Raw genomic sequence first — 16,502 nt, forward strand, 5'->3', positions numbered from 1 at the left:
TATGTTATTAAATGAGCTACACGTGTAGCAGCTCCTGTTAACACGAAGCAGGTGACTCAGTTTGAAATCTTCCCTATAGTCTTTTACATTTGAATTTCAAACACTAATACATGCAAAGTTGTGTAACTTGACATTGTTAATGCCTCTCATTGAATCCGGCACAAAAAGCGAATTAGTGGTGTTTAAAAACGGCACCACAAAATGACATTTAGAACTCCGGGGGGTTAATTGACTCTAATTGCATTTGAGCAGCCTTGAAGAATTTGACTACAGTGCTAAAACAGTGTTCAGATGTATAGTTCAGAGAACTGAAATCCTTTCTTTGTTTTCCCTGCAGGGGTATGTGAGCAGAGTGGCGATCTGAGTCTGTGCAGGCTTGTCGATGCTGCAGCGTCCTCGCCTCCTCCTGCTGCAGAGACTTTACAGCAGGCCTGCCCAACACACCAGAGGACTGCTCCTGCATCACCATCCCTCCCCCTGGCCCTCAGCACTGACCCCGCGCTGAGTCTAACAGTGGCCCCCTGCCCTCCATCCAGTGATGCTCGAACTCTAGTCCCCAACCTTCAGCGTGCTCCCACACCCCTTCCCAGCCCAGCTGTAAGCTCCTGGGGTCAAACTGGAGACAGACAGAAAACATCCCCTCTGCTGGCTATTAGTCTCCCTCTATCAGCTACTATGATGGAACCAGGCACCATGTCTGCAATGACAGAGGAGTGTCTCCTTCAGCCTGCCCGAACCTGCCTGGGCTGCTTTATTGAAACTCGTGATGCTAGTGACCCTAATTCCATCCCGAATCCGCCCCATGATCCCAACACCAACCCCGACATGGACCCTGGGCTAAGCGTTCGGATAGGTGATGTGAGCCGAGAGGACTTTTCTGACATCAACAACATCAGCATTCAGTGCCTGAGTCATGCAGGGGAGACAGTGAGTCACTACGGTGAGCAACTCCTCTCTGACCAGCTCCTTAGCTTTCCCCTTCCGAAAGCCACGAATGAGTCCAAGAGAGCAGATGGAAACAAACCGACCGAGGACTGCGTTGATCCAGAAGACGAGACAACAGCTAAAAACTTGTATGAGGGATTGCTGTTGGACAAAGTCGGCGGAGAAGAGGTTCTACTGGCAAATGCTGGTCAGGACTGGGGCTACTTTGAGTCTTTCATCAGCGAGAGTAAGATGGAACTGCTGGACCTTTGCTCAAAGAATGAACTATCAGTCAACCTCTTCTCTGAGGAGGACGTTGACAATCTATTTGATGATGAAGATGACGACTCAACTCTGAGCAGCGATGTCTGCTCGCTTAAGATTCGCTACGAGTCATTCCAGGACAACATGCGGGAAAAAACAAACGTTCTCCAGGAGGAGACGCAGTTCAACTTCTTCCCCAGCGTCCTGGCCAACTGTGCCAAGAAAGAGGATGGAGCACCAATCTTGAGGAGGACTGCAGAGGAGGTGCAGGCCAAAACTGAGGAGCTCATCGAGGACACAGCACAGGAAGGGAAAGGTGGGGAGTTCAGTGGGAGGAGCCCACTTGACGGCTCTCAGGGCTCCCCTATGTCCACCTCCAAAGTCAGCTACCTAATAGACTTTAACTCTACAGAGGAGTCGGGAGAATTTAGCGATGACAGCTCCTGTACCGGCTCCTCCTCAGACACACTGCAGGAGGGCAAGCACAAAAAGGGCCACTCAAAGAGATTTCTCAGCCCTTTGAACCCGCTCAACTACGGGCTTCGCTCCAAGAGAAAGGTCCGATACAGTGACGACTACTTGTATGATGTTGACTCACTTGAAAGTGAAAAGAATGCGGAGAAAAAAGAGAAAGCCCCCGCTGGTCAGAAAGAGGAAGAAGATGTTGACTGGTGTCCCAAAAAACGCAGAAAATCCTGTCGGAAAGAGCCGCCCGTCGTCATCAAGTACATCATCATCAACAGGTTCAAAGGAGAGAGGCTCATGTCAGTGAAACTGGGCAAGCTGGACCCCGTGGACGCGACTGTGAGCTTAAATGCCGACACAGTGAGCAAATATGAGACACTGGCTCCTCTGAAGCATTTCTGGCAGGAGAAGCAAAGAGAGAGGCAGGAACAGCTTAAGCTGGTTGCCAGAGATAAGCAACAACGTGGTTTTCATCTAAACGGACGCCATCACCGGCCTTTTAATTCTAGTCATCCCAAAAGGAAATACAAGATTGCAAACAGGCTTAAGGTTCAGAGGATTCAAACTGTGGAGCAGTCAGCAACAACACAGGGTTCTGTTGCCTCTGATCAGGGCCACACAGGTTTCACTAAAGAGGAGCCCACCCCAACCGCACAGGAAACAATAGCAGCCCCAGACATCCCAGTCACATTAGACGCAAACTCCATTACGCACACAATCACCAACAAGAGCCGCTCCCAGGAGAGGGAGGAGAGGGAGGGGAGGAGATTGGGAGGAAATAAAACAGTCAGGATAAGGAAATTTAAAAGTGAAGCAAGGTTGAGGAGCAAGAAAATGAAAGAGGCAGAGGGGGGAGAGCGGAGGAGTGTGACGAATGAAACAGACGCCTGTGTCACCGCGGCACGGATTGAGGACCTTACTGCTGGGTTGGAACAGGCAGGCGTTAGTTCAACTACAGTCAAACCCCTTTTCTCTGACAATAACACCACAGCTAATGCATCAGAGGAAAAATTTCCCTTCATTTCATCCACATGCTCTCCTGACAAAGCGCCTTCCTCCGAAGAGGTGGATTCAGGTGTCCCTGTCATCCCGGGGGGTTACCTGCAGACCCTGTTAGATGCCACTGACTCCTCCGCTGGAGCAGCCATCTCCTATTTCGCCCAGCAGTCCTCTAGGCAGCAGTATTCTCTGGGGCTGTCCCTAGAGGAGAAACAGTTCTCCTCTCTGCAACTCGCTCAGAGTTGCGTCCTCTCACCCCCATCTGAGTCGGAGCTCCAACAGTCTCCCCAGAACTGTCCCACTTTCCCCCAGATGTGGCACCCACAACTCTGTGCAAATCACAGCCAGAGCTTTGGGCCTGAAACCCCCGAGACTCCTATCATACCCAACAACTTCCCCGCTGCTGTGCCCCTGAATGACAACCTGCCGGTGTCTAACTACAGCCAGCTGAGCCCCGAGGCTGACAGGCTGCTTTATGAGAAGAGCTACCTGACTGAGGCGGGGCTGCAGCCTGGGGCAGATCTACAAGTCTGTCAGTCTGCCTGCGTGGAGGGCCAGGTGCAATACCAAAGAGGGTCCCTGTGCACAGACAATGGGAGGCTCATCAGCTATGACTCAGTGGGCTCCCTGTCAGCTTCCTCCAGCAATTACAGCTCTCTCAGCCTCAAGTCTTGTGAGCGGGAGGGTGAGGAGGAGGGCCGAGACAGCTTCTTAGCTCACTGCAGTCCTAAAGTGGTGATTCAGCAAAGTGTGGATGCCCTTACCCCACTCAGGGAGTCCTCAGACCTGCTGGATATCTCCAACTTCACTCCTGACAAGTTCAGACACTCATCACTGTCAGAGCTTTCCCCCCCAGAGACCCCCAACCTGTCCCCCCAGGTGGTGGGGCGTGAAATGAAGATGGCAGGAAATGTAGGAGAGTACCAGGATGTGAATGATATGCCTATAGACTGCAACCGGGAGGTAAAGTGGAACTGTGATGCTATACAGCAACAAGAGTGTACAGCAAACACATACACAGTGGAGGACGGCCAATTTCCACAGCTGCACAACTTCAACAGTCAGGATGTCCTAACTATAGATAAGAAGGAGCTGGGAGTTACAGAGTTTGACGAGCAGACTGGTGAGATGCTGGCTGGTGCAAAAAGCATAAAGTCAAAGAGGAAAGGCAGCTGCAAGCAAGCAGCGGCAGGACAGAGCCCAAAGAAAGTCAGAGCTCCCAGAGCTCCCAAGTCCGAAAAGGTCAAGACTCCCAAACAGAACTCTCGGTCGACCAAAAAAATAAAGGCCATGTTGGAGGGCAAGGCAGCAAAGAACCAGGCAGGTGGCATCGGCACAGGCCTGACCGACAGTAGCAGCACTGGGGACTGGCCTGGCACTGGCTGGTCAGAGAGCAACAGCCTGGTCGGGGATGACCAGAGAGAGTTTGAAGAGCCCTCAAATATCCTGTCCAACATTGTCTCCGGCATGGCCGAGGTCCAAAGGTTCATGATGGCCTCCATAGAGCCACTGTGGAATCCCATGTCTGAGGCCTGCATGCCCTCCGAGGCCAACAGCCTTAACCTAAAGACGCTCAAAATCTTGGCAGGAACGGAGGCTGATCTGAAGAAAAAGGGCACTGTGCTAACGGGGGCTGGCAGAGGCAGAAAGGCCGGGGGGAAAGGAGGCAAAAACCCAGCCAAATTCAACCCCTCGCATCCCTTGTTCCCTCAACTCGCTTTGGGCTGCAACATGTTTGATAAACCCAGCTTTATTAACCCTGGGCCTGCACACAAAAAGCTGTACCGCCACAAGACGAGTGCTAAGTTCCCTCGGATTGAGACACTGAAGGGGAAGCGAGCTGAGAGAGACCCAAATAAGGACATAGCACTGATGACCTCTTTTGAGAAACTGAGGTAATATTTTGTTATCAGCTGCTGTTGTTCCCCCTTCTCACTTTCCCCTCCACCACCTGCTCAGCCCTCCCTCCCAAACATACCTACACTGACGCTATGCCAGAGCTGCATGAGTTCTACGTTTCCCCTGACTACTCCCGCTTCCTTTTGATCCCTCCCTCCCCCCGAAGAGGAAATGATTATCTGCATGAAAAACTTCTTGTACTTTGCAAACTACCTATTGAGTGATTGTGTTAAGCTTGATTGAGATTTGAAATGACCATGGCTGCATTTTTTTCTTGCTTTTGTTGTTTCTTGCTTTGTTCTTATAGTTGTTTTACTTTTGTCTGAAAAAAGAGAATAAGCCTTGAAAACAGCTCTGTCGCCTTTTTGAGGAACTTTTTTTTTGTATCTTCCCAGCTGAACTAGCTCCCCTCGATTCTAAGATTGATTTCGCTCTTTTCCCTTAAAGATGTAGCTATATACACAAATGCATTGAGTGACATCTACGCATCCCATCCCCCTCCTCATCTGTTTTTGTATGCAGAATATGGATGTCCTGTTGTTGCTGTCCTTCATACACTGCCTGGCTCATTTCAAGAGGGAAGCCTACACTTAATGAGCCCTATTTAAGCCCAAGACATCTTTAAACACAAAGATGGGACCATTTTGTATTGTTGACATATCAGACGTTGTCTTTTTTTTTTTTTTGTCCTCCCTCCAAGTCGAAATGACTCCCCGTTTCCTTTTACTGAGCTTTTCTTTTAGTTCTGGAGTTTAAATGAACTTGTTATCTAAATTTACATTTTTATGCCTTGCAAATTCATAAAAAGCTCCACCCTCAGAGTATTTTTGTCAACGTCGTTGTACAGGGACATGCAATATTTGCAACAAAAAAGAAAGAAAAAAAAGATTATTATAATTTTAAAATCAATGTGCCAAAAGTAACAATGCTGTGTAAATGACCTCTTATATATGTGTGAATATTGGCTGTTCCTCTTTTTCTATCCATTGGAATATTGGCTGCTCGGGTTGGGAGACTCCTTACAGAGACTTGCAACTACAGGAATTCTTTATTTGAGACTTTTCTCTCTCTTCTCTGATGAAAGGCACCAACAGCTGGCAGTGGTACACCACCACTCATGAAACCAAATCAGAAAGGCTGAATTCTCCTCGTCCCCACCCCCACTACCACCACCAACACACCTTGTTTGCCAAATTCTATTTACCTCAACATTGCTTGGCACTGAGAAGCAACAAAAGAGAGGCAAAGGAGAGATCTGCTCTGAAGGCCACTGTAAAGGATGGAGATGAAAAGAGAGAGGTTCAGACGAGCCCTCTCAGGACCGAGAGGAGTGTAGTGCACATGTCTGAGGGGTAAGCAAGGGAACGACTGGTCATGTGGGGCTGCGCCTCACTGAATAGACGTTTGTACTGGAAGTTTACGGCAGATTATGACTCATAGAGATTCTGATGCATGCATCAGTGGTGAATAGACATTTTTGCAGTTAGGTTATATTGTGAATGTGAAAGCAGTCTTCAGTACAAATGGAATCAGTAGTCTTGTAAATGAAGGAAAGCATGTCTTTACATTCGCTCCATGTGAAAACGTTTCTGCCGTCTCACCAGGAAATGGCCATTTAAACATTTCTTCACATTCCCATGTATTTTTAATTACCACTGCCTTACTTTTTAAGTTTCACATCTTTCTTGTTATATTATTACCACATATCATCCTGAAATTTTTTCCCTACTGTTTACAATGGATTTGTTTTCATTTGCATGAGGTTTGTACCTGTTATTTCAGCGCCAGTACTCTGAAAACAATGTGAGCTGTGATTCAAGACCACAAAAAGAGAAGTCGCTACTGTCTGATCCAACAAGTTTTGTTCTTGACCCCTTCTCGTTTATTTGGGCTCATTCACTACCTCAAAGCACTGAAAAAACACCAGAAATCAACCTTAAAATGAACTATACAATCATATTCAATCAGCTGAGAAAATCTATAGATAGGATGAAAGTTAGTTTCAGAAGAAATACAGAGCCAATCAAACTGTTACAGAAAAAAAGCTTTTATTTTATGCGGTTTTCGGAACACTACTTTAATTTAGAATATGCTGCATGGACATGTGCAGAAGAATTGATTGGTTTGAAAACAGGCCGTGTCACGTTGGATATGGCACTTCTGACATACACCTTATAGTAACTGATTGCTTGCATCTGGCAAGAATCCTAATCAATGTCTCTGTGACCCATTTTTGTCTCCTCTGCCATGATCCTTTCTTTTACTTTCTATACGTGTATCAGGGTTAGGACCAAGACAAGCTGCTGATGGGAAGCTCCACATGGGCCTCGGAGCCCGTTTAGTCTGCCTTCTCTCATTTCTGCCTATTGCCAAATTGAATGTACTTCTGAGTTCATATTTTTCTTTGAATTTCTTTTTCTCTTTGTTTGTTTCTAAAACGTGCCACTGTTGAGCTGCCTCATGTTAATGGTGCTAAGAAAGCTGACGATTCTTAACTGTTTGGTTTTGATTTATTTTTCTTTTCCCAGAGTTAACAAAAAAGAGAAAAAAGAAATGCAAAACAGATTAGGTTCCTAACCCTCTTTATGAATGTATATTAAAAATGTTATGTTTGATGTATTCACTTCATGATTCTTTGACACTGATTGGAATTACTTTTGCTCTTTTCATTAAAAGATTACCGAGCTTTATATATACTGTCTAGAGTTGTTACCAGAAGGAATCTTAATGAACTCTTGACACGACAAAATCTTGTATATTTTTTGTGTGCCAATTTGTAACATATTTTGTAAGTGTATATTTTTCTTAGAAAGTGCTGTGAAGTATTTGTGTGTGTGAGTAACCTTTTATGCGCCTCTGTGGGCAGTGGAAAGGACATACAATGACACGTTTCTGGTTTTAAAAACCAAAATATAAAAGTTATCAACAGAAAACTAGAAATATTTACATTTTGTTGGGAGTTTTTGTAATAAGATCATGATCTTGTTGTGAGAGTGTTGTGTTACTGTGCAAAACACAAAGAAGCAAAGAAAAAAAGAGAAAAGTTGGAAAAAAATATAATTTGTGAACAATTTGCTGTTTTATAGATTTTCATGTAAATTATTTGAGTATTATTTTGTTTCTTTGTTTTTCTTTTCTTTTTTGTTTTGTTGTAATTGTTGCAAAGGTTTTAAATATTTGTGATCAAGCCTGTACGGTGATAATGTAATATTGGTAACTTGCTGAGTTTTGTAATAATGTTTATGGAGTAAATATACAAATTAAAATAAGATTTTGAATGCTGCTTTCTGAAGAGAGTAGATTTGTGTTTATTGCCGCCCAGTTTCCACCTGCAATACATGACAGCATGTCATTCTGTTCAGGCAAACAAACAAACTATAGGAGCAGCTCTGTTGATAAAGTAAAGATCTGATCAGGCACATCAGCTGCAGCGATTCGGTGCAACTTAGTTGATGACGGTCTTCTGACCTCCAGAGCAAGATGTGCTCTATTTTCTTTTAGAGAAAAGTCATCGGATGAGAAGCAAAACATCTTCAAGATAATACAAAATCCGTTTTTCTGGACGTTTCGCTGTAACATTTGACGTTTTGCCTGTTGTAAACAACTCAACCCGTTTGGAGATTCAGAGATGAAGTCTGACTGAATTAAGCCAGTTGTCTAAAAAGTGGATTTTTGCGTTATTAAAACTATTCCAATCTCCAAAATGGAATAGTGGTTCATGTGGATACTGATTTATAAGCGTTGCAGAGCTATGAGTTTGTACCACATGGTTATTAGCAGAGGTGGCAAAAACATTCACATCCATTGCTCTGGTAGAATAAAGACTTATATAGAAGTCAGAATATCTATTCAAACTTTTTACTCCATTAAGAGCTGAGTTAAAGGTAAAAGTAATGTAAGTTTTAAAAAATGCCCATGCCCCAGCACCACGACACCTTCCCAAAATACATTTTACTAAAGGCCAGAATGACTCTAATGTTCTACACTGCCTGGCCAAAAAAAAAAAAGTGAAAAGGTAGGAGCTTCCTATTGGATAATTCCCACATGGGTGATTATCTTTCAGCTGCAACAAGTTATTTAACTCCAACTGGTGCACTGAGCTGCTTCTCATTTCTTAAACAACCATGTGGAAAGACACATTTGGTGGTTGCAGAAAAGATGTCTGTTTGAGAAGGGTCAGATCATTGGCATGCATCAAGCGGATAAAACATCTAAGCAGATGCAGAAACGACTAAAACTGGGTTAAGAACTGTCCAACGCATTATTAAAAACTGATCTGATGAGTCCAGATGGACCCTGTTCCAGAGTGATGGTGCATCAGGGTAAGAAGAGAGGCAGATGAAGTGATGCATCCATCATGCCTAGAGCCTACTGTACAAGCCTGTGGGGGCAGTGCGATGATCTGGGCTTGCTGCAGTTGGTCAGGTCTAGGCTCAGCAGCAGGATGTGCTCCAAGAATGAGGTCAGCTGACTACCTGAAATACTGAATGACCATGTTATTCCATCTTCCCTGATGACACAGACGTATTCCAAGATGGCAATGCCAGGATTCATCAGGCTCTAATAGTGAAAGAGTGGTTCAGGGAGCATCAGCTACCATCGAGTCCGGACCAAAACCCCATTGAGAGTCTTTGGGATGTGCTGGAGAAGGCTTTGTGCAGCGGTCAGACTCTACCATCATCAATGCAAGATCTTGGTGACACATTAAATGATAAATGACCCGCACTTGTATAGCGCCTCTCAGAGTAAGGACTCCAAAGTGCTTTACACTACAGTATATCATTCATCCATTCACACACTGATGGTGATGAGCTACGATGTAGCCACAGCTGCCGTGGGGCGCACTGACAGAGGTGTTAATGCAACACTGGGTGGAAATAAATCTTGTGACGTTGCAAAAGTGTATCAAAACAACACCACAGCGAATGTGTGTCGCAATCAAAGCTAAAGGTGGTTCAACAACATATTAGAGTGTGACCTTATATTTGGTGGCAAATCTTTTCTGACCAGGCGGTGTGTGGAAATGTTACTGTTGACTGATTTGAGATCAGCTAGTCTGCTTCAGTTACATTTAAGCCCATTGGAAATGCATGCATTTTAGTGTGAGAGCCATCTGTGGATGCTACAAACCAGGTGTCTGAATTAGATTTCAAAATGTTCCAACAGCAATCCAATACACTCTATCCAGATGGTACAATTTATCTGGTTACGATTTGTTGTCTTTTTTCCCAAAATAAAATAGGAGTAACAAGGCTATTTTTAAAATGTAAGGTATAGAGGTAAAAGGTCGGCTAATAGATAATTACTGATGTGAAATTTCTACTTACCTAAAGGTAACTAGGGGTTGGAATCAAAAACCTGTTCTTGCTGAGAACTGGTTCCTCATTGGTTCCTCACAGGAATCATTTGACATTTTTGCAAATAATTCCCTCATCAGTTTGGCTCGAATGACATCATGCATGTTGCATAGCTTATGCATTTCCCCAGCAGGGAACATGGTGCCTAAGCGCCAACAGGGCAACTTGCAATACTTGTAAATTAGATATTGCATCAAAGGGAGGAAACACTACAAACATACAAAAGCATTTGTGCACAGAATACACAATGACTTAGAGTGAAAGTCATGGTTTTGACCTGCTCCTGACTAGTGATTTTCAAAGCAGCTGCAGCAGTGGTGATGTTTGTACATCCTCTTCTGTTAATACCGCAGGTAACTAATCAACTAACACTGCCTTTCATGTTATCGTCATTTGCCTTACGCACACACCTCCACACCAGCAGACTCCAGCGACTAAAGTCCGACCTGTGGTGAGATTTTGCAAAAGCTACAACAACGCTACACCATCCAAGAAGACGACTCCCTTCACTTCCCTTCACAGACCTGATGCTGCCGGGGCAGACGGCTCCTCTGATGGCGTTTCCTTGCGTTACCATACTTGGCACATCTGGACTCAGCCTAATATAATTTTTACTTGTGTGTGTGTGTGAGTCTGTGTGTGCGTGTGCATGTGCTTGCATTTGTTTGTAAATGTTTTTAACCTGTTATGGGAATCTGGGGTCATTTTGTAAAGCACTTTGAATCACACTTTGTTTGAAAAGCGCTTTAGAAATAAAATTTGATTGATTGATTGATTGACAAGGAGCATTTAGAAAGATCTACCCAAACGACATCAGGTACAATTGATTATTACCATTAATGACTGACAGTTATAATTCAGGAGACCATATGCAATGAATTGTTTTGATACCTATTGAACTACTTGGGAATTTTTAAGGAATTGACAGACAGAATCGACAATAGCATTGATATTGATAAAAACGCATCGATTCCCACCCCCAAATGTTTGATACTTGACTTTGTTAACATAATTATGGGACTATAAGATGCTAGAATTAGCAGAGCTTGCTAAGTGCCAGTAAGGTCATCCGTGTTGTGGTATTTCTTTTAGGTTGGAAAAACAGCATCTGGGCTTTTCTACTTCCATGGAAATATTTTGCTTCCCATCCAGTAAGATTTCTCAGCAGGTGTATTTCAGGTTAACTTACAACAGCCTACTAGGGTGTTTGAACTGGTTGCATTCCAATTTATAGTTCTGTTCAGTGGCAGGTTTACAGGAACAACCACATGAAGTGGAATGCAGCCCTCATTAATACACCTGTGTTTCTGCTCTGGCAAGTCAACATGTTTGATGTAAAATTGGCCTATGACAGAAAAATGTGATGCAACAGGCTTATGAACTGCAATAAGAGCATCATTAATACCACCAAGTTCACAAACCATCATCCTGACCCTCTTTCCCTAGGGTCAGGGTCTTTATTAGCCTGCTTCACTTTCAAGATGTTTTGATCTCATTTTAGGAGCTACTTGTAGCTCTTCCACTTAGCATTTCTGCTTAGAATCTTAATTTTGTGAAACTGTTAGTGGTGTAAATGTGTATAAGGAAGTGTTGATGTGGACACTTTTAAATTCAAATTTGTTTAAGCTATATGTTGCAACTTTTCATATTTTTAAATCATTTTCTTGAGCCAATATCTGCTAAAATGTCCCTTTACAAGGTAAATGACCCCACCACCCTCTGTGGCCTGAAAATCGCATTTGCATCCTCTGACCGGTGAGCCGATCTGTTTGGACTTAGAAAACAATTGAGCCGACATACCTGGCTGGCGCTGCAGTCTGGTTCCAGCACATTTCTGGCATGTTTTAGATCATGAACACAGCTGATTTGTTTAACTTAGTGAGGAGCATCTCCTGTACACTAAAGAAGTCTGGGAGACGTTTCATCAGTTAGACTAAGGTGTTAAAAAATGATCGCTCAACGAGGAGATAGGTTTTGCTTTCAGTTAACCACAGAGAATTAATAATGGACACTAGGGGGTGCTAAAAGCAAGCAAAACTGCCAAGTGTGTCTTTAATCAATCAATCAATCAAAGCTTTATTTATAAAGCGCCTTCCGCAACCCTGTCAGGAAGCCCAAAGCGCTGAACATGGTTCAGTTGTAGGTAAATATATTGAATAAATCAACAATAAAAGAATTTCAAATTACAAAATAGGTGAAACATTCTGGTACAGGACAAATGTGTAAAACAATGGATTGAGCGAACCAATGAAAACTGTGAAATCAATTCAACATAAAAGAGGGCCAAAATCAAACATGTTCTGGAAACGCCAAGCAGAGGAGGTGTGTTTTTAGGTGACTCTTAAAGACTGGCAGAGATGGGGACAGCCTAACTGAGGGTGGCAACTGGTTCCAGAGTGATGGTGCTAGGATGAGAAAGCCCGGTCCCTACGGGTACGACACCTAGAACGAGGGACAACGAGCAGGCCTTGGTCAGAGGAGCGCAGAGCGCGTGATGGGGAATGTTTGTTCAGGAGAGTGGCCAGATAGGGGGGAGCAGCACCCTGGAAGAAATTAAAAACAAAGACGAGTATTTTGAATTGTGAGCGATAGCAAACCGGAAGCCAGTGCAGGGAGGCCAGAACCGGACTGATGTGGTCCCGTTTCCTGGTCCCAGTCAGGAACCTGGCTGCGCTGATCTGCACAACCTGTAGGCGACGCAGTGATGACTGACACAACCCTGCACAGAGAGAGTTGCAGTAGTCAAGCCTAGAAATTACAAAAGCATGGAGTACCCGCTCCAGGTGGGCTCTCGACAGCATGGGCTTGATTTTTGCAAGGCGTCTCAGGTGAAAGAAACTGGACCGGATCACAGAATTGATGTGAGCATCAAATTTAAGTCCTGCATCAAGTTTCACCCCCAAACTGGTAACAACTGGTTTTGAGTAGGGAGCAAGAGGCCCAAGATCAACATAACGATCCACATTCCTGCTGTTGGGGTGAAAAACACCCCAACAACATAAATCCATGTTTATACCCCCTACTCCTGTTAGTAACCTCTGCTTCTCTAAATGAAGGTTGTTCAGACAGCTGTCAACAACCTTTCAACAGAAATCATTTTCAAAACTTCTAAACTATTAGGTGGTAAGGTTTCTATCGAGCAAACACCCCTACATCTCTGTTGCATTAGCATAATAATAGCAACAAGGATGAACTAATCTGCTCTGCTGAGCATTTGTTGGTGCTGTGAAATGTGTGAGAGTAAAACCAACCTCCGCATCCCCAATTAGCCTGCCCCTGTTTGTTACACTGGAAGAGTCTCAGACGAAAGTCATATTAATTTCTTTACAAGCCTTGCCTTAGCTCGTGTTATTTTATGTCACATCTAATTAGCACTCAGGGTCAGGCGTTTCTGGAGTGACTGCTCATCCATAACTTTGAGCCGAGCTGCTGTGGTCCACACTGCAACTCATTTTGGCATGCTTAATTGGAGCTGGAGCTGCAGTCTTACACCATAAACAGATTCTGTGATGTATGTCTCCAAAAATTGTCAGCTGGTATTAGCATTGTTTTTGTTCTTTAGTCACCCGTGGCAGATAAGGGAGCAAGCAAATTAAACGATGGAACATCTAACACAATAGATCAGATGCACCTGTAGTTATTAAATGAGTGTGCTTGTTTAGTCTGTACGTAATCAGACAGACAAAGACAGCTCTCTCACTAAAACAGCTGGTTTTTTATCACCCGTGTGACATTTTGATGTCTAATTCTGCATGTTTGTAAGTAAACAATAAAGAAATCAAGACTCGACAAACATCATTTCTTGACATGTTTTAGTTTTTTGGTCGATGAATTTGCTCTAAAAGAAATCAAGTTTTTTTCTTAAATACAGATTAATCTGATGTGCTGGTTGTATGTCTAGCTGAACTTTTTATTTCAAAAGATCCTTCAGAGGTTTTACTGACAGGAGAGTATTTCCAGGTATAGAAAATGCTTAACTTCAAGCTGTTTTTCTTTTATCTTATGACAGATGTAGCATTGGGTGCCAAGGTGCAATTTCCTCTCTATGACTAGATAAGTCAAAAGATAATACAATAGGTGAAAAATTGATCATTTTCAAAAGATTTTGTAACCCTGACTTGCACATTTTACATTGTTTTTGAAAAATAAAAGGTTTTCTGCACAAAACGATTGATCGAAATTAAAGAAACAGCAGCTACTTTCCACTCCTGTTTAGAAAGGTTTAGAAAACATTTAATGGTCATTTGAATTGTTATGCATCAAATATAATTTTTCTTTGTTTTAAACCAGATTTTTGTGAATGTTTCTGAAAAAGTAATAAAAATATAACATACTGATTTCATGACAGTTTAAAGGGAAAATAAACACATTCAATATAACAGCTACTTTTTGTATTGCCCATGAAACCATTTTAATGCACCAAAAATGGAATTGTAATGCAATAATAGACATGCGACTGATGAGATTTTAACCTTCCATTAGGACCACACTCCTGGGGTGTTTCACAGTGCCAATAAATATTGCCTTGATGTCTTGGTCCCGCCCCGGTTGCCTAGGAGATACGTCATCAGGAACTGCCAAGACGTGTATATGTATATATATATATATATATATATATATATATATATATATATATATATATATATATATATATACATACACACACACCTCACACATTTCACAGCACGTACAAAAGTAAACGGTCTGTATTTGTGGTGCTTTTTCAAGCCAAGTTTATGCTTAAAAGATTAAAGTTACAGTCTCATAGTTGTCACACACACTGGTGTGGTGTGGTGAAAAGTGTCCTCTGCATTTGACTCAACCTCATGGGAGTGGTGAGCTGCAGCTGTGGCTGCGCTCTAAAACTATTTGGTGTTTAAACCCCCAATCCAGCCCTTTAAAGCTGAGTGTCAAGCAGGGAGGTGTTGGGTGCAATTTTGATCAAATCTTTGGTATGACCCAAGAAGGATTTGAACTCCAATCTCTCAGTCCCAGGGCGAACACTCTACCACTAGGATACTAAGCTGGACAGCTACTCTGTCAGCTCCACAAGGGAGAGATGCATACGCATTGACCATATGTTTTTCTCTTGGACTTCGTCTCCTGGGGCGTGTTACCAAACAATTCTCTGCCAAGTCAACAGAGGGCGTACCGCTGTTCTGAAGTATCCTGTCATGTATCCAGTCCAGAATAGTGCATTTACTATTGTGTTCATATTTTTTTTTTGTATTTCAGAGACTTTTTAACACGGACAAATTTGTGTCTCATTTTCCTCCACCTCTTCATGCACTTGCCACCTCAAAATCTACGTTTACTGTCAGTCCCATACATGTATAAAATGCTTGCTGCCTATTTTTTTATTCCTCTAGTCACAGGTGAATAAAATGGTCAAAATGTTTTAGGGTTTTCTGGCAAAGTGTTCTTCAAGCTGCTCCATGTCTTCCGCTAGATAGCTTTGACTCTCTTTATGTTTTTGATGGTGCAATGGTGGTGCTGTTGATGAAAGCAGCGTCCTGACCAATCACAAGCTTGCATTCTCTGTTTTGTTGGACAAAAGTTTTTGTAAATCAAAACCATGTGAAATTAATTGTGGAGTGCCACAAGGGTCGGTCCTCGGACAAAAAACTGTTCATTTTGTTTATTAACGACTTGGTAATGTATCTAAGACACTCGGTACCATTCTATTTGCAGATGATACAACACTGTTTTACTCTGGATCAAATATTGAGGAGGTGACTAAAGTGCAAAATGATGAACTGATTAAAATTAAAAACTGGTTTGATATAAATAGATTGTCACTGAATCTTAATAAAACCAATGTTATACTGTTTAATGATAAAAAGAACAGTGATGTGTCATCGGAAATAGATGGGATTGAAATTCAGAGTAAAAGAAACTAAATTTCTTGGAGTTCTTAGTGATGAAGATGTGTCATGGAAATCCCATATTAGTTACATAAAAGGTGAAATTGCCAAATCCTAGGAGTATTACATAGAGTCAAGTTTTTACTGACTAATTCTGGTTTGTTGGCATTGTACAGTTCACTTATTGTTCCATACTTGACTTATTGTGTAGAAATCTGGGGAGCAACATACAAAAACTATACACAACCCTTATTTATTTTACAGAAAAGAGCTCTGAGCATTATAGTGGCTGTAGAGATCCATCAAACCAATTGTTTACTAAATATAAATTACTGAAATTTCATCATTTAAAAGACTGGAAAATCATACAAACCATGTATAAAGCCAATTTAGGTACTCTGCCAGCAAACATTCAGGGGATATTTGAAAAGAGTAATTACATGCTGAAAGAAACTGATGTGTTTAGAAAACCTAGATTTAGAACTAAAATTAAGGAGTGGAATATTTAAATTAAGGAATAACCTTAAAAGGGAAATAAAAAAAACTCTGTCATTTAATATCTTCAAAAAATGTACCAAATTGAGTGTACTAAATAATTATGAAATAAATCATTGATAATGATCTCACTGGAATTTAGAACAGGAAAAAGTTTAAAATGACTCTGTATGTGTGTCTGACAAATGGTAATTAAATATAAATTGATTATTTCTACTGGAAAAGGGGGCAGAAA

General features: G+C 42.4%; 1 protein-coding gene across 1 annotated transcript in view; it reads left to right on the plus strand.

Moving 5' to 3' along the window:
• The window catches only part of nexmifb (neurite extension and migration factor b), a 108,676-nt gene extending 104,051 nt beyond the window's left edge, over window positions 1-4,625 (plus strand). The window contains exon 3 of the mRNA XM_015943221.3: window positions 338-4,625. Coding sequence (XP_015798707.3) covers window positions 338-4,551 — 4,214 coding nt within the window. The 3' untranslated portion in view covers window positions 4,552-4,625. The remainder of the gene's footprint in view (window positions 1-337) is intronic.
• The last annotated feature ends 11,877 nt before the right edge of the window (window positions 4,626-16,502 follow it).

Source organism: Nothobranchius furzeri, chromosome 1 (assembly GCF_043380555.1).
Source record: "Nothobranchius furzeri strain GRZ-AD chromosome 1, NfurGRZ-RIMD1, whole genome shotgun sequence".
Taxonomy (NCBI): Eukaryota; Metazoa; Chordata; class Actinopteri; order Cyprinodontiformes; family Nothobranchiidae; genus Nothobranchius; species Nothobranchius furzeri.